The sequence below is a fragment of the Lissotriton vulgaris genome, chromosome 2_2 (genome assembly GCF_964263255.1).
Source record: "Lissotriton vulgaris chromosome 2_2, aLisVul1.2, whole genome shotgun sequence".
Taxonomy (NCBI): Eukaryota; Metazoa; Chordata; class Amphibia; order Caudata; family Salamandridae; genus Lissotriton; species Lissotriton vulgaris.
In genome coordinates, this window is record NC_141688.1 from 309,027,103 (window position 1) to 309,042,189 (window position 15,087).

Sequence of the window (15,087 nt, forward strand, 5' to 3'; positions counted from 1 at the left end):
TTCTTTCATTCTTCACCTCTCTTCGCTTTCCACTAATTGCCAAAATCTAGGCACATACCAACTGCCGATTTTGTATTGTTTCAAATAAGGAAGCCAAAACCTCACTTCCTGTCCCCAAATATCATGGTCTGGGCAACCCATAAGAGCCCTTCAAAATATTTCTACCAAGAAAGCATTGATGCACAAGGGCTGTTGCTGCAGAGACTCCTCGAAGGTTGGAGTACAGTGTCAGAGACGGCTTCCATAGCGCAACGGTAGTCACTCTTTGCAGCCACGTTTCGTATAACAGAGATTAGGTTTCTTTTTTGCCAGCCTTCCCATGCGCCACACAGTTTCTGTGGTTCTGCCGTTGAACACCCCAACCCCAAGCTAATACCTGATGTGGTATTTACTATTCAGTGGTCCTCCGCAAAGTTCCAGAAGGGACAGACCCATGCTGGATTTTCAGATTAACTCCCAGAATTATTTTTCACTTTCTATATTTATCATCATAATGGTTTCTTCCCAGGGGCATTTCTTTATAGCCGTTTCCTCGTATACAGATAACGTCGGCTTGAAATGGTTATTAACAGCTCTAGGCTCCACCCCTTGGCCAGTAGTGTCTGACCATAAATTGAATGTGTACTTTAGCTGTGTTGCAAGAAACCTACACACATCAGCATGTCATCATCAGCATTAAACCTCCTCTTTTGCAGCCTGGCCAGTAATCATGGGCAGGCCAGATGTTTGTTGTCCTACTTGTGTGCAGTGCTCTGAATTTAATGTGCTGATGTGCAGCATTCGTGTGCCATGCTGTGCATTTAATGTACAGTTGTACACACTTGTGCCCTTCTTTGCATTTAATATACTACTGTCAAAACTAGTGCATTCCTTTGCATTGAATTTACTGTTGTGCAACAGTAGGGGGTCACTCTCTGCAGGTAATGCACTGTTAATGAACCATTGTGCATTAGTGCACCACACTCTGTATTTAACCTACTATTGTGCAACACTGTCTTCAGGAGTAAGTCCCACGTTCAATAACCTCATGGTTGATTAGCCCAAGATATATCACAACAAACATAGAGTTGCTGATAGGTTGCTATTTACTCTTTACTATTATTACATGTGGCAATCAAGAAACTACCCGCGAATGTCCAAGTTGAGGAAGGTGGGACAGAAGCTCAATTTTAATGCACAAAACCACGTTCCCCCAGAACCGCGCTCCCCCAGAACCGCGCTCCCCCAAAACCGCGCTCCCCCAGCGCTCATCGTGACACACCGACTAACGCCAATAACTAACCGCTATTCCAGTGAGAGCTCATGTGTCAATTAAAGCAGCTTTAGTTCCGTTCATAAATGCATTAATATTGCCAGTGCCTATAGCTGTCAGATTACCGAGACCTATTGGCTTTGCCAAAGCTTGTTTACTTTGTCATGGGTCGCGCAAGAATGTCTGACATGTCTAAGCAGAATTATTTCCTTTGCTTTATATTACAGGTAGGTCCGGAAGAAAGCACCAGCCTCGGCCGCGCTGAGCTTATGTGTTGAGGAAAATTTAATCAGGAAAGAATCATCTTCTAAGAGGCAAAGTCCGCCTCAAACGAGCCACGTGTGGAAGACGGACTATGCTTAATTAAGGAAGCAGCATCAGACTGAGGGCATGAGGGGGAGGGGCGAGGATAAAAGAATGAATCAGGCGCCACCAGGCTGAGGGGGCAGAATCCGAACCCAAGGGTGTCTGTGGGTGTGAGTGCGCAATACCTTCCCTCCACCCTCCATGAATGAGTGCACAATACCTTCCCACCCCCCTCCATGAATGAATGCACAATACCTTCCCTCCCTCCTCCCCCCTCCATGAATGAGTGCACAATACCTTCCCTCCCCCCTCCTTGAATGAGTGCACAATACCTTCCCTCCCCCCTCCTTGAATGAGTGCACAATACCTTCCTTACCCCCCTCCCCCCTCCATGAATGAGTGCACAATACCTTCCCTCCCCCCTCCATGAATGAGTGCACAATGCCTTCCCCTTTCCATAAATAGGTGCACAATACCTTCCCTTTCCCCCTCCATGAGATCAGTTAAAGAAATATAACTGAGGGAACACAGTCCAGTTTTTTTTTCCCTCCCCTCCCTCCAGAAGGCTGAGGACGCAGAATTCTTATGTTGTTGTGGTTACGGTGCTCAGGGTTGGTATAAAGTACCTTGGGCAGATTTACAGGGTCTGGCGCACCTCTGCAAATCAGCAGGAATGCGCCATAACACTTGCGACACGCAAAACCACCTGTACGCCACCACTGATGCACCGCATTTACAATACGGCGCACCGTGGTGCACGGTTGGGCAGATGCGTGTCGCATTCCCCGGCGGAAAGGCGGCGCATTGCTGGAGTCGCGTCGCAAGCACGACGGGGCTCCAGCATGGCTCAGGGGTGCCCTATACCTAACATGCTGCTTCACTCCTTACGCCTGCTGCAAGCAGGCGCAGGGTTTTAACGCAGCATGGCTGTAAAAGTGACTCAGTAAAATCTTGTAGATTTCACTGGGTCACTTTTACGAGGGGTACTACGAGGGAACGCCCACCCTGCGTCGGAACACCCACATGAAACCTGACGCAAATCCTAATTTAGGACAAAATTCTAACATAAGACAAAATCCTAATTTAGGACAAAATCCTAATTTAGGACAAAATCCTAATTTAAGACAAAATCCTAACTTAAGACAAAATCCAAACTTAAGACTACTAAATGCCTTCTGTGAATACCAAAATTAGTACGTTTAAGATTTTGTCATAAGTTAGTACTGTGAATCGGCCCCTGAGTAGATAAGGTGTAATGGAGATTTCACAGAATGATCATTGTCCACTTATATGTTCAAATGTTATTCCCAGTTTGCTCCCACCCAGCCTAAACCCAGAGCAATAGGTCAGCCCAATTCAGCCACTGGCTCGCTGCACTGTGAGTGACGGCACTTTGCTGTGACACACGTGCACTTTCGCTTAAAAGAAATGCATTTCAGTGTCGGGGTTGATAGGGTAACCTCTGCTTTTATTTGTACTCTAATTGGAGTTTTTTATTTATTTTTGGTAAGAGCCAAATTTAACTATTTGTTTTATATACAAATGGAGGTTATCTGTACCATACAGCATTTTTCTTTTTATTATTGTCTCACTCCTTAATGTTTATGGTATATTTACCGAACAAAAAGAACTAAAGAAACAGGAGGCTTGTCCAGCCTATGTAAATAGGCTTTGCCAATGCTTGTTTTGTGGTAGCCTTTCATGTTATGTTTGCAGTGCGTTTCCAGTTGATTTTTGTGCTGCTAGTGAGTTCCGGTATTTACGGTGGATTTTATGCTTGCAGTGGGGTCCAGTGTTTGCAGTGGGGTCCAGGGCCTGTGGTGAAATTTCTGTTATTCCTCATGACTGGTTTGAATATCCCAGAATGCGTCTCTTCCCTTGAGTGGGTTTCGGTAACCACAGATGATCTTACCTTTGCAGTGGGTTCCAGTGTTTGCAGTGGGGTCCAGGGTCTGTGGTGAACTCTCTGTTACTCGTCATGACTGGTATGTATATCCCAGTATGCGTATCTTCCCTTGGTTCAGTTTTGGTATTCACAGCTGATCTTATGTTTGCAGTGAGGTCCAGTGTTTGAGGTTTGGCTCCAGTGTTTGCAGATGGCTCCAGTGTTTGCAGATGGCTCCAGTATTAGCAGATGGCTCCAGTGTTTGCAGATGGCTCCAGTGTTTGCAGTAGGGTCCAGGGTCTGTGTGAACTCTCTGTTACTCGTCATGACTGGTATGTATATCCCAGGATTTGTCTCTTCCCTTGGTTCAGTTTTGGTATTCACAGCTGATCTTATGTTTGCAGATGGCTCCAGTGTTTGCAGATGGCTCCAGTGTTTGCAGTGGGCTCCAGTGTTTGCAGTGGGGTCCAGGGTCTGTGGTGAACTCTGTTACTCGTCTTGACTGGTATGTATATCCCTGGACCTTTCTCTGCCATTGGGTGAGTTTTGCTATTCACAGCTGATCTTATGCTTGCAGATGGCTCCAGTGTTTGCAGTGGGGTACAGTGTTTGCAGCGGGGCCCAGTGTTTGCAGTGGGGTCCAGTGTTTGCAGGTGGCTCCAGTGTTTGCAGAGGGCTCCAGTGTTTGCAGTGGGCTCCAGTGTTTGCAGTGGGACCAGTGTTTGCAGTGGGACCAGTGTTTGCAGATGGGTCCAGTGTTTGCAGTGGGCTCCAGTGTTTGCAGAGGGCTCCAGTGTTTGCAGTGGGCTCCAGTGTTTGCAGTGGGGTCCAGGGTCTGTGGTGAACTCTCTGTTACTCTTCATGACTGGTATGTATATCCCAGTATGTGTATCTTCCCTTGGTTCAGTTTTGGTATTCACAGCTGATCTTATGTTTGCAGTGGGCTCCAGTGTTTGCTGTGGGGTCCAGAGTCTGTGGTGAACTCTCTGTTATTCCTCATGTCTGGTATGTATATCCCTGGACCTTTCTCTGCCATTGGGTGCGTTTTGCTATTCACAGCTGATCTTATGTTTGCAGTGAGGTCCAGTGTTTGTGGTTTGGCTCCAGTGTTTGCAGATTGCTCCAGTGTTTGTGGTGTGGCTCCAGTGTTAGCAGATGGCTCCAGTGTTTGCAGATGGCTCCGGTGTTTGCAGTAGGGTCCAGGGTCTGTGTGAACTCTCTGTTACTCGTCATGACTGGTATGTATATCCCAGGATTTGTCTCTTCCCTTGGTTCAGTTTTGGTATTCACAGCTGATCTTATGTTTGCAGATGGCTCCAGTGTTTGCAGATGGCTCCAGTGTTTGCAGTGGGCTCCAGTGTTTGCAGTGGGGTCCAGGGTCTGGGGTGAACTCTGGTACTCGTCTTGACTGGTATGTATATCCCTGGACCTTTCTCTGCCATTGGGTGAGTTTTGCTATTCACAGCTGATCTTATGCTTGCAGTGAGGTCCAGTGCTATTCATAGCTGATCTTATGTTTGCAGATGGCTCCAGTGTTGTTTGCAGTGTGGTACAGTGTTTGCAGCGGGCCCAGTGTTTGCAGTGGGGTCCAGTGTTTGCAGGTGGCTCCAATGCTAGCAGTGGGGTCTATTGTTTGCAGTGGGGCCCAGTGTTTGCAGTGGGGTCCAGTGTTTGTAGTGGGGCCCAGTGTTTGTAGTTGGGCCAGGGTTTGTAGGGGGCTCCAGTGTTTGCAGTGGGGTCCCTTGTTTGCAGTGGGGTCCAGTTTTTGCAGTGGGCTCTAGTGTTTGCAGTGGGGCCCAGTGTTTGCAGTGGGGTCCACTGTTTGCAGATGGGTCTAATGTTTGCAGTGGACTCCAGTGTTTGCATTGGGGTCCAGTGTTTGCAGATGGCTCCAGTGTTTGCAGTGGGGCCCAGTGTTTGCAGATGGTTCCAGTGTTTGTAGTGGGCTCCAGTGTTTGCAGTGGGGTCCAGTGTTTGCAGTGGGGTCCAGTGTTTGGAGTGGGCTCCAGTGTTTGCAGTGGGGTCCAGTGTTAGCAGTGGACTCCAGTGTTTGCAGCGGGCTCCAGTGTTTGCAGTGGGCTCCAGTGTTTGCAGTGGGACCAGTGTTTGCAGTGGGCTCCAGTGTTTGCAGTGGGCTCCAGTGTTTGCAGTGGGCTCCAGTGTTTGCAGTGGGCTCCAGTATTTGCAGTGAGGTCCAGTGTATGCAGTGGGCTCCAGTGTTTGCAATGAGGTCCAGGGTCTGCGGGATGATCTCTGTTATTCGTCGTGGCTGTTAAGATATCCTGCTGATGCATCCCTGCGTCTCTTGGGTGGGCTCTGTTGTGAGCAGTAACCCTGGTGTTTCCAATGAGCTTTGTGCCCCCAGTTCACTGTATGTATTTCTATCTGGGGTGTCAGTCTCCACTTGCGTGGGCTTTGATGTACCTCACAGTACTTGACAGTGCTCGGCTGCTGTTTGCTGGGGGCAGGGGAGGTCTCTACCCTTGGGTGGGCTTTCGGGTTCCAGGCAGAGGAGGGGCTGAGTGTGTGCTCTTGGGTGAGCACTGTGGTTCTTCTCAGTACTTGAGAGTGGATGGGCGTGTGTTTGGTGGTTGTGTGTCACCTCCTTTAAGTGGTCTTTTATATCCCTGGCAGAAGATGGCCTGGTGTTTGCTGGTTTTCTGGGGGAAGTGGTGTGTGAGTGTGTGTGTGTGACATGTGTGTGCTGAGGTTCTTCCCAGTACTTAAGAGTGGATGGTCCTGTGTTTGGTGGTTGTGTGTCACCTCCATTAAGTGGTCTTTTATATCCCTGGCAGAAGATGGCCAGGTAGGTTGCTGGGTGTGTGTGTGTTTTTGTTTGTTCCTCCCAGTACTTGAGAGTGGATGGTCTTGTGTTTGCTGGATGTGTGTCACTCCCTTTGAGTGGCCTTTCATGCCCCTGGCAGAAGATGGCCTGGTGTTTGCTGGTTTTCTGGGGGAAGTGGTGTGTGAGTGTGTGTGTGTGACATGTGTGTGCTGATGTTCGTCACAGTACTTGCAAGTGGATGCTCTGGTGTTTGCTGGGGGTGTATGTGTGTGGTATGTGTTTTCTGTGTGTGACATGTGTGGAGAGTGGATGGTCTGGTGTTTTTTGTGTGTTTTATGTGTGTGTTTGTTGTGTGTGTGATGTGTGTGGAGAGTGGATGGTTCGGTGTTTGTTGGGTAGTTTTATGTTTGTGTGTGTGGTATGTGTTTGCTGTGTGTTGTGTGTGTGACGTGTGTGGAGAGTGGATGGTCTGGTGTTTGTTGGGTGGTTGTATGTGTGTGTGGTATGTGTTTGGTGTGTGTCGTGTGTGTGACGTGTGTGGAGAGTGGATGGTCAGGTGTTTGTTGGGTGGTTGTATGTGTGTGTGTGTGGTATGTGTTTGCTGTGTGTCGTGTGTGTGACGTGTGTGGAGAGTGGATGGTCCGGTGTTTGTTGGGTAGTTTTATGTGTGTGTGGCATGTGTTTGATGTGTGTCGTGTGTGTGTCGTGTGTGGAGAGTGGATGGTCTGGTGTTTGTTGGGTGGTTGTATGTGTGTGTGTGTGGTATGTCTTTGCTGTGTATCGTGTGTGTGACGTGTGTGGAGAGTGGATGGTCCGGTGTTTGTTGGGTGGTTGTATGTGTGTGTGTGTGGTATGAGTTTGCTGTGTGTCGTGTGTGTGAGGTGTGTTTTGAGGGTGGATGGTCCAGTGTTTGTTGGGTGGTTGTCTGTTTGTGTGTGTGTGGTATGTGTTTGATGTGTGTTGTGTGTGTGTCGTGTGGATGGGCCGGTGTTTGTTGGGTGGTTGTTTGTGTGTGTGGTATGAGATTGCTGGTGTCGTGTGTGTGAGGTGTGTGGAGAGTGGATGGTCCGGTGTTTGTTGGGTGGTTATCTGTGTGTGTGTGCGTGGTATGTGTTTGCTGTGTGTCGTGTGTGTGACGTGTGTGGAGAGTGGATGGCCTGGTGTTTGTTGGGTGGTTTTATGTATGTGTGTGTGGTAGGAGTTTGCTGTGTGTCATGTGTGTGACGTGTGTGGAGAGTGGATGGTCCGGTGTTTGTTGGGTGGTTGTATGTGTGCGTGTGTGTGGTATGAGTTTGCTGTGTGTCCTGTGTGTGATGTGTGTGGAGAGTGAATGGTCCGGTGTTTATTAGGTGGTTGTATGTGTGTGTGTGCGGTATGAGTTTGCTGTGTGTCCTGTGTGTGATGTGTGTGGAGAGTGTATGGTCCGGTGTTTGTTGGGTGGTTGTCTGTGTGTGGGTGTGTGGTAAATGTAAATGTGTTGTATTTGTATAGCGCGAACAGTAACCCGTAAGCATCCCGGCGCTTGTACTCCTACCACAAGTGAACCCCTCCTGGCTTTTCCTTGTGAGGTGTCCACTCCTGGGCATCCCATGGTGAAACCAGGCATCCCTTGTGTATCGGGGGCCATTGTGGAGACTAAGCGAGCTATTGCCCAGAGTTGCAGCGTGGGGCCCATGCTTAGATTCGGCACTGAGGCGAGAATATCTGGTCAGAGGAATTTAAGCCCGATCCCGCCGAGGCGGGAATCGAACCCTGGTCCCTGGCCAGCACTCTGCATCAAGGTCTGCCGCTCAAACCATTGAGCCACACTTCTCCATGTGTTTGTGTTTGATGTGTGTCATGTGTGTGACGTGTGTAGAGAGTGGATGTTTTGGTGTTTGTTGGGTGGTTGTATGTGTGTGTGTGTGTGGTATGTGTTTGCTGTGTGTCATGTGTGTGACATGTTTAGAGAGTGGATGGTCTGGTGTTTGTTGGGTGGTTTTATGTTTGTGTGTGTGGTATGTGTGGTATGTGTTTGCTGTGTGTCGTGTGTGTGACGTGTGTGGAGAGTGGATGGTCCAGTGTTTGTTGGGTGGTGTATGTGTGTGTGGTATGTGTTTGCTGTGTGTCGTGTGTTTGATGTGTGTGGAGAGTGGATGGTCCGGTGTTTGTTGGGTGGTTGTATGTGTGTGTGTGCAGAGCTTAATTTGGGCCGGTGCTTTCCGATGTTTAGCACCGGCACTCATTTCTTAGGGCTGGGTCTACACTCAGAGTACAGTGGCAAGTATCACGTTTCAGGCGCCGGCGCCTTTCACACCTGTGTGCCCTGCACCCGGGCCGAAGCAGGCTTCACTTGGCAGCAGGCTCAGTATTTAACAGTTAAAGAGCCGACGTGCACTGCTCTCAGTGCTACAATATTACTTTTGATCTGCGCTTCTGCCTGGAGATCCGGGTGGAGCCTGCCCGCTGCCTGGCTGCCCGCAGTTGATTTATGTATGGCAACTTGGCTGTGGCTCCATGTGGGGACGCGACGTCACGTCCTGCAGACAGGGTGCGCGCCGAGTTACATTTTGGAATTAAATTATTGGAGGTGCCGGAGGCCTCAACGGTTAGCGGGCGGTGCAGGAATCATGGGGCTCGGCTGCCCAGCAAGGGTGATCGCACCCGATGCAGCACGGCCGGGCCGCCTGTGCTGTGGGGCAGAATATTATGGCTGCCACCCTGCTGGTGAATACTCAACGATGGATTAAAACTCACAGGTGTAATTCCCGTACTTTCATGGTAGCTGAGAATGCATGAGATCAGGTGCAACTGAACGGAACAAGAATTGTCGATCCACTCACCTCAAGTGCGCTACGGCGCAAGTGGGGAGTGGCGGCTGCAGTTTCAATAAACTAGTGGCTTAGGAGTGACAATGGCAGCCGTGCAGTAGTGACACCATCAGGGCCGGACTGAAAACCAAAACCGGCCCTGGCAAAGTGCTCAGCCGGACCCCTGGGAGTGCGACCGAGCTCTTTGTTGGGCCGGTTTTCGGCCGATTTTGTTACAGGACCGCTTTTGCAGCTATGCAGCCCTGTAACAAAAACGGCACCCTGGGCCCAAAACCGGCCCCCAACCTTGCGGCGCACCGGGGGATTGCCCGGTGCCCACAATGGCCAGTCCGGGCCTGGACACCAAGACTGCCCGAGTTGTTATTTCAGTGAGTCAAACACCCGAGGGTCCCGACCGGCGGATCAGCTGAACTCCGCACGGACTGTGGCAGGCTCTAGAGTTGATCCCCAGCAGTACACCTGCCCCTCCTGTGCAGCTGCTGCTGAGCTACGCCATTTAATCATGCCCGGGCCAGTGCCTGCTGCGGTGGGAGTCGTAGCAGCGAGGTGCGGCCTGCACAACTGACGTTACTCAAATCCACTCGTAAAGTAAGTTGTGCCTCAGCGAGGTATCTCTCTTGTCAGTGTACTTTACATCTTATTAGCACCGGCGCGCTACCAGTGCTGCGGCCCCTATCACATCGCGTGGTCAGTGCCTGCCAGTGTGCGTCAGTGTCGTTGCCCTGTGTTAGCCCATAACTGAAAACAAACATGTGAAGGAGCCCCACTGTTTACCTGGGCAGTGTGCCTACCTGCATTCACCTTTCATTACGTTGATGCACGTCAGACGTGTTGCAGAGGGCGGCCTGCTTTGAAATTGTTCAGCAGTGACACTAGCACGTTTATATGGATTCGAAGCCCTCTCGTTACACACATGCTCAGGCTGCGTCTGATCTCCATGAGGCCGTTTTTGTATAAACGTTTGCATTTCATTTCCAACAGGCTGTTTTCTTTAGTGCATCATGGCGTCTAGAAGTCGCCTCAAAGCGCTGGGAGTTCTGGAGTCCGTTTTCAGTGTTGTCATCCGCAGGTGGTGTCCTGCTCTCCACAAGCGGCCCAAGCAGCATATTGTTTACAAGACCCAAACGCTTCTGTTTTTATAAAAGCCAAAAACAAAAACATTTTTTGAAAAGCAATATGAAAACGGAAAAGGCAGAAACGGTCCAATCTTAGAAAGGGCAGGCAGCTCAGTGACTTTGCAATTCAGTAGTTTTGCAGCAGCTTGAATGTCTTTCCAATGCTTATTTTTGTTAAAGGGCATCAGTTCTGATATTTAGCTCTTTCCATGGACTTTAGTGCTAGGTTTTATATCGGGGGAGAAATGTCTCTGTCACTGAGAACTGCAGCCACGCAGTCTGTCTCTGGTTAGTGCCCTTCCTTCTACTTCTGGCGATTTGCTGCAGTTTTAAGATCTTCTTAGAGTTTCTCGTTGCTCAAATGAGTGTAATTCCTGATAGTTATCGGTTTCCCTCATCTTCATTTCTTGATTTTGCTCGTGAGAAAGTGTCACTCATAGTCATTGAAATGTCACTCATAATTACACTGAAATTATGAAAATGTCCCACATATCAATCTGAAACCTTGGCAGCTATGAGAGTACAGTGAATGCAATAATGATGTATGCTTTGTAGAGTGAGATAACGGTCCCCTCCCCACACACAGGCCGCCAGAATCTGTTAGTGAGGTGACGGTGACGGTGACGTCCCTGCTTCAGCTCAGCGTACGTTCTAACAGTCTAACATACAAGAGCACCAACATTTGCATCTTCATGTAGCATCCCTTGAGCTTGCCCGGCTTTTGATCTCAGAACAACTGTTGTCAAAATATGGAAACGTTGGGATTGACAGGGGTTTGATATCTTTAATTGGGATTTTGTGCATTGATACCTCAATACCCGTACCCATGGCCTGGGGAAGGGATTTAGTTATTCTCAATATGACGAGGAAGGGGTGGGATAGGGCTGTTCGTGGGCATCTGTTCTATTTTTCGTCTACATCACTGAATTTTCCCATGGGGAGAAATGATGGAGTTAAGGATGTGTCCATGTAGAGTAAAAGTGATGCGCTCTCCCATGCAGATTATGCAGTCCAGGGTTTGCATTAAGGATACGGTGCACTGTTCGGTGCCGCCATGCACAATTAAATCTATGTGCAGAAGAGGACAGATTCAGAAGGGGCACATTTCTGCAGTGGGCAACTTTGTGAGGGGTAGACAGAGAGGATGTAAAAGTGGTACTATATCATTATACATTATTCCACTGTAATATTGCTTCTGAAAGTATCTTTCAGAATTGGTGGGTCCCTCAAACTCTTTTCTACGGCAGTTGAGGATGTGGGTGGGGACACTAAAGCGGGTGGAGCTAGTCGAACAAGTAGGTGGGGCCAGGGTAAGTGGGTGTGGCCTCCTACAAAAATTTGAGCACCTGGAGTTAATATTTTACAAATTAAGCACTGTGTGTGTGGTATGTGTTTGCTGTGTGTCGTGTGTGTGATATGTGTGGAGAGTGGATGGTCCTGTGTTTGTTGGGTGGTTGTATGTGTGTGTGTGTGGTATGAGTTTGCTGTGTGTCGTGTGTGTGACGTGTGTGGAGAGTGGATGGTCCGGTGTTTGTTGGGTGGTTGTCTGTGTGTGTGTGTGTGGTATGTGTTTGCTATGTGTCGTGTGTGTGACGAGTGTGGAGAGTGGATGGTCCAGTGTTTGTTGGGTGGTTGTATGTGTGTGTGTGGTATGAGTTTGCTGTGTGTCGTGTGTGTGACATGTGTGGAGAGTGGATGGTCCGGTGTTTGTTGGGTGGTTGTATGTGTGTGTGTGTGTGCTATGTGTTTGCTGTGTGTAGTGTTTGTGATGTGTGTGGAGAGTGGATGGTCCGGTGTTTGTTGGGTGGTTGTATGTGTGTGTGTGTGTGTGGTATGGGTTTGCTGTGTGTCGTGTGTGTGACGTGTGTGGAGAGTGGATGGTCCGGTGTTTGTTGGGCGGTTGTATGTGTGTGTGTGTGCTATGTGTTTGCTGTGTGTAGTGTGTGTGATGTGAGTGTGGAGTGGATGGTCCGGTGTTTGTTGAGCGTGTGTCCCTGCCCTTGAGGGGGCCCTCGTGGCCCTGTAACAGGAGGGCCCCTGCACATCTGTTCTTCACTCACCACCAGGCAGCTGGAGAGGTAGTAATGCTGACGAGCATCCAACTGGAGAAGCAACTTCTGTAGGAACTCGGTCCTCTGTTTATCTAGAAGAGGAGAGAAGATTGTAATGAGGACACTGGACACACAGGTGATTGGCAGGAGTGGACCTACAGCCGCCCACGGTCTGCGGACAAGGGTCTCCCACTGCCCCTCCCAGACACCCGGTCACAATCTAGACCCCCAGGACACAGCATTCTAGATACCACTACACAGAATACAACACACAAGTACCCTTAACACAAAGCAATACCATCAAACACAAACAATAATGGGTCACACTTACAGCGCTTCTACATTTCAAAATTGAACACTTACACTCTCAGGAGTGCGTCTCACTCAAGAGACATGCCCAGAACAGCCTTCTTCAAGGACTGTGACTTAGGGTTTGGTCTATAGTCTGGGGGACAGATTAAGGGCCCGGTTTTGAGGTTGACAGAGAGGGTGGTCTGTCGCGAAACAGCACCCTCTTGCCAAACTGAAGGCCCTCCTGCCGCATTTACGGGCGCCCGCCCTTCGGTATGTCGACCACAGAGACCACTCTGTCTGTCTCCGCCGCTCACATACACCTCCAATGGCCAACAAAGCACTGTCCGACAGTGGGATGGCCATGGATCCGCCTGCCCTGTTTTGAGGGGGTAGGGAAAGGGCAGGTTGTCACTGTCCGTCACCATAGCAGAGTGACTGTATTCGGCTCAATCGAGCGCTCCTGACGCAGATACAACAGCTTTTTCTTTGCCACCTTCTACCTAAATATCTTCCTGCAACAAAAGCTTAAAGATGGGTGTCTCTCTTCAGTTCTCACTTAATTAGATTGAATTCCTTCTGGCAAGTCTCACTCCACATAAAAAACACATTCTGGAGGGAGTGGGCTAAGTAACAGCCATAGAATCACCGCTATTCCCAAAAAGGAAGCGCCTTCGTCTTTGTTGCATGGGGGTGAAAGCTCACACATTGTGTCCATCAGTTCTGCCTTTGGCCTAACCCCTCCTTTCTTGATGTGTGACATAAACAAGAAATCTCATCCTTTCCAAACGCACATGTGTCTGCATTTCACGTTAGACCTGCACATTTCAACATCTTTATAACGCTTCTTGCGCGCTCTCCTCGCGCTCCTCCCTAGTAACACCCTGAATAAAGCCTCGTCCTGGCGGCCACACTCGCATTGTGTTGCCTCAAATAGATCCAGTCACCGTCTGCTAAAAAAAGGGTTACATCATATGCTTGTGAGAGACAATAACTGGGTGTCATTTCAACCAGGGTGTATTACGCGTATGTACAACTATATTAAACTAAAATATGTTGTAAATTGAAACCAACACAGCTTTTTTATTTTCAAAAGATCATATTCTTATTAACCCTTTAGTTGTTATCATGCTTGATACAAAAGTGGTTCCATTTGTTGACCATGTTGAGGTTGCCCAAACCCAGTGGCACTGCAAGGGTTAATATCCAACACAGGAAATACTTGGAGCATGATTTATAGTTTACTGTACAGATTAACCTCCGTCGCCATGGCGGAGGGCTGCACTCCCTCTGTGGCAAGAGTACGTCGCCTGCCGTATTTTCAGATGCCCGGCAGACATCTCTTGCATTTGCCAGAACCAACGTCAATGCATTGAAAGTTTGACCGATGTCTCCGTCAACATGACGGAGCCGTATATCACACTTCTGTTGTGGAGTAACAAAAACTCCCAATACTGGAATAAACACACGGACTCTTCTTGGCAACGCAAAGGCAGCATAACTACTGTGACAAAAAGAGCAAGACTATAGGACTGCACATCAGCCCTGTTCAAGCCACCTCTGGGGTTTGTCTCAAATGTCTGTTCGCAGACAGGCCTTTTTAGACAAATCAATGCAACACTTTATTACAAATAGTAAATAAAAGTTGATTTGCAAGTTACAGATTTAAGATGGGAAAACACCCAAAGACACGTGACCTTCTAACCCTGAATTCATGAACTCAACCATTACACAATCTTCACTATATTTATGTCAAAGCGTAATGACAGAGCACTCTTTGCTTTATGAATGCACGTGCGTTTCAATCAGTCAATCAGGGAATTGTTATGTGCACTACTCACCCGTGAGGGTCTCAAGTCTCTCTTGATTCGGGGTGGATCCATTTGAAGATTTTGAGAAGGATATGGAGGGTGCTGAAGCAGGTGGAGGCGACGGCGTTGACCTGTTGGGTCAGGGAGAGGGAGGAGTCGAGTACGATGCCAAGGTTTCAGGAGTGGTTGGTGCGGGTGGGAAGGCTGCCGGGGGCAGTGGGCCACCAGCTACTGTCCTATGCAGTGGGAGAGGGTCTGAGGAACGCTGTCTTCTCTGAGTTGAGCTTCAGGCAGGTGCTACTCATCCAGGATGCAACGTCCTTCATTCCTTCCTGGAAGCTGAGTCTGGTGGTGACGGCATCCTTGGAGAGGGAGAGGATGAGCGGGGTGTCGTTGGCGTAGGAGACTATGTTGAGTTCATGCTGTCTAACGATGCCGGCGAGGGGGGGCCATGTAGATGTTGAAGAGTGTCGGGCTGAAAGATAATGCTTGGGGCGCTCTGCAGTTGATCTCTTTGTGGTCAGAGAGGAAGAGTAGCAGTCCGATTCTTTGGGTTCTGCCAGTGAGGAAGGACTGGAGCCATTCGAGGGCGGTTCCCTGTACACCGGCGTCGTGCAGTCTGGTGGTGGGAGTGCAGTGGGAGTCCGTGTCGAAAGCTGCCAAGAGGTTGAGTAGGAACAGGGCTGCGGTGTGGCCTTGGTCGAGGAGGGTGCGGATGTCATCTGTAGTGGGGAGTAGAGTGGTCTCGGTGCTGTGGTTGATACAGAACTTGAATTGGGAG

General features: G+C 49.1%; 1 protein-coding gene across 3 annotated transcripts in view; it reads right to left on the reverse strand.

Moving 5' to 3' along the window:
- The window catches only part of LOC147729362 (uncharacterized), a 347,110-nt gene that overhangs the window by 228,168 nt on the left and 103,855 nt on the right, over positions 1-15,087 (reverse strand). For all 3 annotated transcript variants that reach the window (XM_086959634.1, XM_086959632.1, XM_086959631.1), the window contains one exon: positions 12,214-12,296. In XM_086959634.1, the coding sequence (XP_086815760.1) occupies positions 12,214-12,296 (83 nt within the window). The remainder of the gene's footprint in view (positions 1-12,213; positions 12,297-15,087) is intronic.